Consider the following 11,280-nt stretch of genomic DNA (forward strand, 5'->3'; position numbering starts at 1 on the left):
CATTTTTCTCATCACGTGTCATAGCTTCGTTCAGCTTCATAGCTTCATTCACCTGCTCTTCCCAGGCACTAGCAAAAATGGAAGCAGGAAGAGGCAGCCATTCAAACCCCAGGAGAGAGGGCAAAGAAGGCCAGAGGCCAGCTGGACTCCTGCTTACTCATCCCATGACCTTAACAAGATCAACTCATCTTTCTGTTTTGTATGTATATGTATTTGTGTGTGTGTGTGTGTGTGTGTGTGTGTGTGTGTGTGTGTGTGTGTGTGTATGCCAAGACTAGGGCTTGAACTTAGGCCTGGGCACTGTCCCTCAGCTTTTTCTAGTCAAGGCTGTACTCCTACTTGAGCCACAGCTCCACTTCTAGCTTTCTTGCTGGTTAATTGGACTGTCTCATGGAATTCCTTGCCTGGGCCAGCTTTGAACTTTGATCCTCAGACGTCAGCCTCCTGAGTAGCTAGGATTACAGGCATGAGCCTCTGAGGCTCAGCTTCTTTTTATATTAAGCGTACTAACCAATAAAAGGACATTTACAATATGTGTTATATATGAGAGCTAATACATAGCAGTTGTAATTATACATAATTAGCTATATAGTATAATATTAGTCATAATGTCCTTTAGAAATAACCAGCCCTAAATCACTAACTATAAAAGAAAGACAGGAATTATTTACATGTTGAAAGATTTCATAACTTCAGTTTCATGTGATAACATTACAACAGTGATTTATTTCCACTACCAAGAGTTTTTTCATTTATTTTAATATTTCTTACATCTAAATTTGAAGTACATCTCAAATACATAAGTCAACATTCTGATAATGTTACCATCTCTGCAGAAAAATTTACTTCCTTTTTCAACTTAGTCTATTTTCACAGGAGTGGCTGGTTCTAGAAACTGCCAGAGTAAAAAATAACATTTAAAAAAAAAAAGGACTTGAAAAGGGAGGGGAAAAGATTTGTGCTAGAGAAAGGCAACTGAAAGAGAATGAAAGGATCAGAAGCTGACCATGAGTCCTGAGTTAGTACCTACTCACTGTTAACCAATAAATGACAGGGTAGGTATTTATTCCATCAACGCTGCCTGCCAGTTACTGAAACAACCTTTAGGCCTACTCTCCTCTACCCTCCCAGTGCTCAGTCCCTCCTCTGAACTCTTGTACCTTGCTCCCAGCACTTGTCACTGTGTACCTTGTCTTTCCTCTCTGAACAGTAAGCATCCTGCAAGTATGATTCCTCTCTGATCCACTGTATGCACTCTAGAGTATCCATATAACCAAGTGCAGGAAAAAATTCCTCCATCTAAATCTGAGGACACTTTCTGCCAGTGTGGGTAGCAGGCAATGTCATGACACTCCTACAATGTGTGAGAGAGAGAGAGGGAGAGGGAGAGGGAGAGGGAGAGGGAGAGGGAGAGGGAGAGGGAGAGGGAGAGAGGGAGGGAGAGAGGGGGAGAGAGAGAGAGAGAGAGAGAGAGAGAGAGAGAGAGAGAGAGAGAGAGAGAGAGAGAGAGAGAGGTTTCTTTGGAGGATAATTTGGCCCTTCTTAAAAAACTTTACCTCAGGGCTGGGGATATAGCCTAGTGGCAAGAGTGCGTGCCTCGTATACATGAGGCCCTGGGTTCAATTCCCCAGCACCACATATACAGAAAATGGCCAGAGGGGGCACTGTGGCTCAAGTGGCAGAGTGCTAGCCTTGAGCAAAAAGAAGCCAGGGACAGTGCTCAGGCCCTGAGTCCAAGCCCAGGACTGGCAAAAAAAAAGAAAAAAAAGAAAAAACTTTACCTCATCTGTATGTGTGAATGATACAAATAGAAGATACTCATTGCATAGCCAGGAACAACGCGGACCTGTAATCCCGGCACTCAAGAGGCTGAGCAGGAGGGTCATGAGTACAAAGCCAGCCTGTGAGGGAATCTGAGGCTAGCTTGGGCTGCATATGGAGATGCTATCTCCAAAAAACTGTGCATATGTGTGCATATGTGTAGCAAAAGTGTAGCAAAATCATGAAAACAGTGAAAGTATTAAATCACTATGTGTTGGAAAACATTAAACAAATAGTTGATCCCTAAAACAGAATATGATCTAATATGTATTGCATACTCCATAATACTTTGAAAGATGGTAAGAAATAATATATGGAGCTGGAAAGGGATATGAGGCAAGTTTCTGGAAAGTAGCAATGTTTTGTGTTGTTAAGTGGTACTCAGGGCACACAAATATGTTATCAGAACTCAAAGAATGAGCCGAATGTTGGTGCCTCACACTTGTAATCCTAGCTACTCAGGAATCTAATACCCAGTAGATCAAAATTTGAAGCCAGTCGTAGAGAAAAATCTTTCAGATTCTATCTCCAAATAACTACAAAAAGCAGGACTGAACTCATGGCTCAAGTGGTAGAGTGTCCGTCCAGTGGAGCAAGCTCCAGGCCCTGAGTTCAAATCCTAGGACCATCAAAACAAAACAACAGGGGCTGGGGATATAGCCTAGTGGCAAGAGTGCCTGCCTCGGATACAAGAGGCCCTAGGTTCGATTCCCCAGCACCACATATACAGAAAACGGCCAGAAGCGGCGCTGTGGCTCAAGTGGCAGAGTGCTAGCCTTGAGCGCGAAGAAGCCAGGGACAGTGCTCAGGCCCTGAGTCCAAGGCCCAGGACTGGCCAAAAAAAAAAAAAAAAAAAAAAAACAAAACAACAAAAACACCTCAGAGATTGGCAAATTTAAAATCTGTTTCATTCAGAGGAAAGAAATTAACTGTAAACAATACTGAACTCTATTTTTGTGCATGCTGAAGTATTTAGGCAGAAATGTTGTTGTCTGCACTCTCCTTTAAAATATACCAAAAACAAGTACATGGATGAATGGACAAAGGAATAATAGATGAGTAGATATAAAGTAAGTATAGTCTAATGTTATTTGTAAAATCTATGTAGCGGGTATAATAGTGTTCGATGTAAAATTATTTTCTGTATTTTTCCACAGTATTGAGGAACAAATACAGTGCTTCACACACCACTGAACTACAACCTAGACCACTTTTCTCTATGATTTAAATAATTAATAATAAAGTAGCCTATATATATTGATAAGGACTAAACTTCAACATATATTGTTAGATGAAAAAAAATTAATAAACTAAGAACTGGTACCTCATGACTGTAATCTTAGCTACTGAAGAGGCTGAGATTTTACAGTCAAGATTTGAAGCCAACCCTGGCAGAAATTCCATGGGACTCTTATTTCCAATGAACCACCAATCTGGAAGTTGTGCTAGAATGCTAGCTTTGAGAAAAAAAAAAGCTATGGGACAGTACCCAGGCCCTGAGTTCAAGCCCCAGTACTGGCATAAAATAAATAAAAAGGAGTATTTATGGTATGCTTCCAACAGTATTCAGAGAAGCTCTATATATCACCTTTTTGAAAATTTTTCATGTTCATAGTGTCTCTAGCCTCAGGAATTATTATGTGGTTTCACTTTAAAACAATTATTCTTTTAACTATTGTGTTAACAAATATATTAAGCAGGGGAGGGTGCCAAAAAATATTGGGAAACTGCTTCTGAGAAATGGAACTGAAGACTGACTGAGGTTTTTGAGATATTAAGGAGAGTAGTTGCTCACTACAATCCCTTTAAGTAATTAATTTATACTCACATTATATATTATGTTTAATTAACTAAACCATATTTATAATAATATATAATGTATATATATATTTATATATACAACATTGATACTTTCTCAGATACTGTCATTAATCATTATTTAATTCTTTCAAATGAGTGTCTTATCTCTCTATCACAAAATTCTGAAGGCCCAAGCCAAATGTGATCCCTCTACCTTGGTAGATATCCTTACAAGATTAGCATAGGGGTGTGTACAATGTAAACACACAAAAGTGCCACAGTGAAACTGGTTCCCCGGCACAGGATGGTGCCCCCTGCTGGTTGCATACAGATGTGCCCATTAAGTTCAAACCATAAATTTCGGCTGCAGTTGAACAGGCCACAGGAAGGAGCAGGGTAGGAAAGGGGTGATAAGCATAGACTTACTTTCACTAATTTACAGTTTAGGAACTGAAGCTCAGAAAGGTTATGTAACCTACCCAAGGTTACACAACTAGGAAGTGGTGGAATTGACATTTGAAACTCAGTTTAGCCATCTCTACAACACACACACACACACACACACACATGCCTAACCCTGATGCCTTCTGTTTGCTGGCATTTAGGGACATGTGCATGTGGGACTCTGGCCATCATCAGGAGACATTTCCTACAAAAACAATGCTTTTGTTGTTGTTGCTGCTGTTACTTAGCAACCACACTCATGTTCTCAAATTTCAGAATAGCTTTTGGCCGCTTTGTGCTAAGTACCAGAGCTTGTTGGCTGCCTGAATCCCGTTGTTCATTCCATTCTTTCCTAATGAACATTGTACAATATGAAATCCAGGGATGATAGTGATACCACATATTTATCCTTCAATATCAAAGGGTTTATGGAAGCAACAAGGTGGTTAATGAACAGAAAAATATGGTCAGGTTCAGAGGTCAGGACTCTGAGTTTGGTTCTAAACTAAACAAATGTAGAATGAAAATGATAAGCCCATTTACTCTAAATGCTTGTTACCAAGGATCCAAGGAGAACATGTATGTGGACCCAATCATGGTTTCAACACAAAGAGGTATTATTATTGGTGACCCTCATGATTCCTTTAAGCTACCTGTTTGGGGTCCTATAGCACCCTGTCTTACATTAGCAATCTGATACAGACTCCGAAATCTTCATTTCCCCACCTTGCCTGATATATCAATAGCCTTACTTTATCTTCTAATAGTCTCCATTGTTGTCCTCACTGTCTGACGATCAGCCTTCTACTAAGATGCCAAACAGCGAGGAAAATCACAACTAATTCTTCAGGGAAGATCAGAGTCATGATGACAGATTGTCATATACATTTTGTTAAGTTGCCATGTGCACGAGCAGCCAAAATGACTGTTCAGAGAAGGCTGGCACAGTAGAGCCAGTGATCTGGTGGGCTCGGATTGTGGGTTCTAACCTTGGCCTCACTCCTGCCACCTGGGTTCCTTAAGTTTCTGACCTCATCCATAAAACGTACATAATCATAGTGACTACCTCCTATTACGTACATTTCAATTGCTTAATTTGCATAGCTAACACAGTGAACAGTGTACACCAGACATACTACAATTATAAAGTGGACCCCAATTCAGAAACACAAAATCACAAAATAATAAGCCCACTGTAAAGGGGGCATCCAAGTCTCACCTGTAGCCTGCAGTCCCTTCCTCTTCTCATTCTGCTTTCCTAGAACAACTTCATGATCCCTAAGATAAGGAGGGAACTGTGGGCACAGAGGAGGTAGTGAGTCTCCATAGACATGTCCAAGGCAGATGAGTAGAAAGTAAAATAATAGTTATAATTCATATTTTGCTATGGATACCAATTTGAAGAATTTTAAGAAGGTAATACTCCCGAGAAATATTGGGCCATATGTGTTTAAGGCAATAAAGACCAGAAATGGCATATCATACAATTTATGCTCCTCTCCAAATTCATAATTTGACCCCCCAAAAAGAAGGGAAAACTACATGCATGATATCCTTTGCCTTATTTTGGAATAGCTTTATTTGTGGAAACCAAGTGAAAAGTGTAGGGGAACCCCCTTTTTATGCCCCTAGAAACAACAGGCTTAGACAAAGTAGTGGGCCTGGGGAAGGGCAAACCTAAGCCAAATAACAGGAGTCCAAGGCAGCTTGACCTAGAGCTGCTTGACCTTGGCAAAAGAAAGGAATAAGAAAGACCACTCAGTTTAGGGGATGTTCCAAGAAGAGAAAGAATTAAGGCTAAGACCAGTCACACCCAGAACCAAGAATTGTATGGCTTTGATTGCTTTGTCTACAGAGTTTACTGGAATTGTAATGACTAACAGCAATTCTGCTTCTGTATGTCGGCCTGCTTGCTTTGCCTAACTTGCCCGACCACCTGTGTGTGATGAATGTGATTCTTAACCCCGTGACCACCTGCATGTGGTGAATGTGATTCCTACCCCATGACCACCTGCGAGTGGTACATGTGATACTTGACTTTAAAAGCCCAGCCCTACTGGGCCCCGGCGCTGTTGGTCACCATCCCTGTGGTGGTGAGCAGACACTGTGCACAGCCCAATTGACTGAGTGCTGGTGACTATTATCGTGAGTTCAAGGCCCACCTGGGTATCCAGTATATAACAATTGAGATATAATTTACCCTTTGGAAGTATGCAATTCAGTGAGGTTCTTTTTAGTTTATTCATAGAGTTCTGAAAGCATCACTAATTCTAAACCTCTTTTCTTTTTTGGTCACTCCACAAAGAATGCCATTAGCAATTAATTACTCCTCATTCCTTCCCTCCAAATGCTGGCTCTAGCAATCTCTAACCTATTTTCTGTCTCTTGTGGCATCACTTTTAATGATCAAGAAAATTAAGTAGCATAGTTGAAATTATACCTTTTGATGAAATAGTGTATGGTTGTTAGAAATTACTTTAATGGGTGGGAGCGCATAAGTAAGCACAGAGCAAGCACTTAGCATATGCAAGACCATAACACAAAATAGGAAAAAGGAAGAAAGAAAAATTACTATAATAAAGACTGTATCAACAGGCAAATATATATACTATATAACATTTAAAACTTTTTAAAGATAAAAAATGATGAAGATACCTGACCAGTCTGATATGTATGTACACAGCCTGAAAGGAACTGTAAAACTTTTAAAGGACTACGTTAGGATAACTAACAATCACGTTTTCTATAACTTTTTGATATACTATCACATTTTTTTTGTCAGTCCTTGGGGTTGAACTCTGGGCCTGGGCACTGTCCCTGAGCTCTTCAGTTCAAGGCTTGCACTCTACCACTTTGAGCCACAGCCCACATTCGGTTTTGTGGTAGTTAATTGGAGATAAGAGTCTCACTGACTTTCCTGCCCAGGCTAGCTTTGAACCTCAATCCTCAGATCTCAGCCTCCTGAGTAGCTATATTACGGGTGTGAGCCACTGGCACCTGGCTAACATTTAATTTTTAAACAAATGCTACTTTTTTTTTAAATCCACTTCAAATTCTTGGAACAGAGAATACAAGAAATGCACAGTCATAAAATCCTGCCTTTGAGATAGATCTAGTTCTTATTACAATGCACAAGTCTATTGTACTCTCCTCTGTCAACCAAGACCTTTAAGCTACAAAGGTCTCAGTTCTCCCGCACTGCAGAACTAACCCTCATACTACGGAAACTCATTCAGGTCCATACCCTATAGTCTCTTGCCTCTTAGCTCCACTCCTCTCTCACTCCTTAACAAAACTAACTTATGATACAAGCCAGTGAACCTTTGCCAATGTCCTTCTACTCATACATTAACTGAATATAAAAAGATCCTGATTCCAACCATACTTTCCTCACTAATAGTAAGTAAATAGGTGCAAACAAACAGCTATGAGCTGGGTGTCGTGGCACAGGTCTATAATCTCACACTCAGGACAATGAAGCAGGAGGATCATGAATTTGAAACCACTATAGCACATCTAAGTTTGAAGCTATTCTAAGCTATATAGCTTGCTCTGCATCCAAATAATAATAAAAATACTAATAATAAAACAAGTATTTTGTTTGGTGTAAAGAAAATAACTAGCTCTCTTTTCACACACACACACCCATTTCTACTTTGTATAACATACACTTCATGTAGACACTATGGCCTTCTGTGTCTCTTCCTTCTCCTGAAAGCAATCTGAGACAGAACATTATGAAATTTCACCAACACACACACACAACAACTCTACTTGCCCCTCACATTTGTCCCTAAGGGTCCCAGGTTATATTTGTGCCTCACTGTCTATAGTTCCCCTTGGTGTGTCCACTATTGATACTCTGAAGGAACAGAGCCAAGTCTTGTTTGGCTCAAGAATAGCGCCCCTCTCCATCTCCCCACAACTCCCTCACAGACTTATTACCAGACCCACAACTACAGTGGCTCCTGGATCAGCGGTGCCTGCACGGGTGACTTCTAGTGAGAGAAATCTGTTCTAGTGAACAGTGCCTACTGTGTCAAGAGGCATGTTCAGGCCAGAGATGACTTGCATTTGTCACTTCCCTAGAGAAATTGCAAGTGGAAGAAAAGTATGGAGACAGTAAAGTAGAATGTACTGGGAAAGGCAGGAAAAGAGAAAGGAAGGATTGTTGTGGTTGCATTAAAGACACCAACTCTGAAGCAGGTATAGTTTGGTGGGGAGGTGGATTTTGAAGAATCTAGTGAACCCAGCCAAGAAGCACACTAGAAACAAGGAGTTCATGGAGCAGCAGCAGAGGCAGGACACACTATGGTCACAGCATGCTTCACCGTGTGCAAAACACCAAAGCACAGTATGATCTACAGAGATTCTGTAAGCCTTGCCTCTGCTCTCAGCTACCTGGAAAATACAGGCACGAAATAAAGTGTTCAAACACAAGGCAGAACTATTCAGGGCGCTCTGATTACAAGGCACATTGAGAGGGAAGAGGGAAAGGTTACTTTTAACTTGGGTCCTAAGTACAAAGATCGTGGAAGTTGGGGGGGAGCCTTCTTAATGAGGATGGGTGGAGTCGAAATCAAGGTGCGGTAGTAGCCGATCAGCCTTGGAGAGAAAGGGGGAGGGAGGAGGAAGACTGGACAGGAAGAAGGGATTGGGGCAGAAGAGAGGGTGGGACCAGTGGGCTCCGCCTCCTCCCCCTGCTCTCAAGCTGGCTGACCTGGTTTCTGCCCGACACCGGTGGAGAAAGGTGAGCATTAACTCCTGGGGTCACTGTCAGAGGCTGGGTAGACAGACATCCGTGAGTGGGGCCTCTTAGTACCCAGAAATTAGGGGACTGAAAGGCTAGTTGGGGATTGGGGCTGCCTAAGAGTGGTGGCTCTGGGAGAAAAGACAAGGCCTTCCCTGCCCCCATTCTCACCCCCAGACCTTGTGCTGACTCCTGGCAGGAAACTTGAAATCTGAGGCTAGTGAATTGGGTGGATGGGTACTGGAGTGTGTCTGTAAGATGCAGGGAGTAGAAGAGATCGTAAAGCCGTGAGGGCCAGAACGCCAGGCCTCCATAAGATTCTTACTGAAATTTTCCATGGCTTTGTTGCATCTGAGTACACTTTCTCTTTCAAACCAGAGCACAGGTTGACTGGATGGTGGGGGAGATCAGAAGATTGGGGTAAGGGTAAGTGATATACCCTGTCCTCTCTCCAAAAAGATAAGGCAGTGGGCCTCTAGACTGGGGAGGTGGAGGGTGGAGGTCCTTCCAGAGGAGTCTTAGAGAAAAGGGCAGGGCCTGCCCCATTACCTGGATTCCAAAGATGCTGCTGGCATATCCTGAGGCCACAGGCAGGGTCGTTGTCTCTGGATCCTGTGTATAGAAAGAAGCTGGGAAGCCATAAGGAGCAAGGCATGCAGGCAGAACCATCACACAGGAAACTATGTAAGGGCTGGGAATCAGAACCACTGGTCAGGTGCCCAGGCTTTCCCAAATACACTGAAAGCCTAGACAGAATTATGGAGCTGATGAGGACCCTGGTGGATTTGAAATTACAGAACATGTAGCCCAACAGAGGAGTCTACTCTGTTGGTCTTGGTGTCTGACAGAACCGTGATGCCAAGTGCTGGTTTACACACAACTGTGTGTCTTTTTGCAGGTGCCCTGGGAGGGGCCATGGTGCCAAGCCAGTTGTGGGGCAGACTGAAGAAACCATTTCTCTTCATGAGCAGTGCCTCCCTCCTCCTGGGGCTGATTTTGCTGGGCACAGGGCCAAAAGTCGCCCCTGCTGCGTATTTCTTTCTCAGCCTGGCTGGTTGCTTCCTCTTTGCCTGTCTTCTGGCCTGTTCTCTGGAATGGGGGTTCCAGTCAATGCAAAGATCAATACAGTCTATGCAGACAGAGAGCCCAGGGTCCTCAGGCAATGCACGGTGAGTTTAAGGGGCCAGAAGGTTGTCAGGAATGCACTTTGAGCCCTTTCTCCCTCTATCCTGTTTAGATTCTGGGGCATAGACAACTTTCCTCTGTCACTGGTATCAGTGACAACAGGGGTCAGGGACCAGCAGAGTGGTCTTCTATGAATAGCAAGCAAGAAAAGAAGGGCTCCTGTCAGCAAGCCACTAGCAACCTTATTTCTCTTCCCTCAGGGACAATGCAGCTTTTGAGGTGCCAACCTATGAAGAGGCCGTGGTGGTGTTGGAATCACAGGGCCACCACCCCCAACCACTGGATCAACCACCTCCTTACAGCAGTGTTGCAATCATCCCAAGACTTGATGGAGGACAGCCTAACCAACCAGAGAGTTCTAGGACTGGGCGACTGGCAAGGCGAGTGGGCTCAGAGGGAACTATGACCCAGTCTGGAAGTCCTGGGAATGCTCTCATCAGCATCCGGCTGCGAGGACCACGAGTTGTGTCCACCGCTCCTGATCTTCAAAGCTTGAGAGTAACCCCCACATCGGAACCTCTTACTCCACCCCCTGCCTATGAGATCTGTTTAGCACACCCGGATGATGATGATAACGTTTTCTATGAGGACAGGTGGACAATGCCCTAAGTGAATCTAAGGAGTTAATTATTTTTCCCACCCCGAGTTAATCTTATTCGCCCAGCATTTCTTACTGCCTACTACTTCAGGAACAATTTCTGTCTGGACGTCACACATGGGGCTTTGAACCCAGAGCAGAAGCAGGTTTATGGGTCATTCCCTAGCGAGTGGAGGTGGAGCTGGCACAATTCAAGTCTTATGGCAACACGCGATGACCTACCACCCAATGTTCATAATTTCTACTGCTGGAGGCTGAACGGTAGTGAGGTGATTCAGAGAAGCTAGTGAAGAAAGGAAAGAGGAGGTATATGAGTGACGGACATGGTGTTCCCAGTGTTCCAGAAGCTGGGTCTCCTTCAGGCCTCTCTGGAAGATAATTATTACCCTGAGACACACGGGAGCCTTCCTGTCACAGAAGGTGCAGAACTTGCACCATGACACGCCGCAGGTAAATCCCCATCACACAGCCCGATGAACTCCACAGCCTACCATGCTCTCTCGATGCAAAGTAAACAAAACCAAGGAAACCATGCCACCCGCCCTACGCTCAATCCCTTCTCGGGACAACGGCTGGAAAGGGAAGGACTTCGAGGGCCAGTTGCGAGTATGGGCAGGGAGGACCGACCGCGGCCCAGAGAGCGCTGAGGAAGCCTGGGGAGAGCACCAGCCGGTGCTCAGTC

The 11,280-nt window shown here is 43.6% G+C and overlaps 1 protein-coding gene across 1 annotated transcript; it reads left to right on the top strand.

Moving 5' to 3' along the window:
* Positions 1-8,711: 8,711 nt before the first annotated feature.
* Positions 8,712-11,147, top strand: Tmem139 (transmembrane protein 139). Its single transcript, XM_048340397.1, has 4 exons — positions 8,712-8,815; positions 9,194-9,241; positions 9,714-9,984; positions 10,201-11,147. Exons 3-4 carry the CDS (start codon positions 9,731-9,733, stop codon positions 10,607-10,609), a joined length of 663 nt encoding a protein of 220 aa, XP_048196354.1. The 5' UTR covers positions 8,712-8,815; positions 9,194-9,241; positions 9,714-9,730; the 3' UTR covers positions 10,610-11,147.
* Positions 11,148-11,280: the final 133 nt, after the last annotated feature.

This window comes from Perognathus longimembris, chromosome 2, assembly GCF_023159225.1.
Source record: "Perognathus longimembris pacificus isolate PPM17 chromosome 2, ASM2315922v1, whole genome shotgun sequence".
Taxonomy (NCBI): Eukaryota; Metazoa; Chordata; class Mammalia; order Rodentia; family Heteromyidae; genus Perognathus; species Perognathus longimembris.

Excerpts from the sequence above, each read along its gene's own strand:
- Tmem139 (XM_048340397.1), top strand. The coding sequence starts at position 9,731 with ATGGTGCCAAGCCAGTTGTGGGGCAGACTGAAGAAACCATTTCTCTTC. Across the intron at positions 9,985-10,200 it reads GGGTCCTCAGGCAATGCACG|GGACAATGCAGCTTTTGAGG; the intron begins GTGAGTTTAAGG and ends CTCTTCCCTCAG.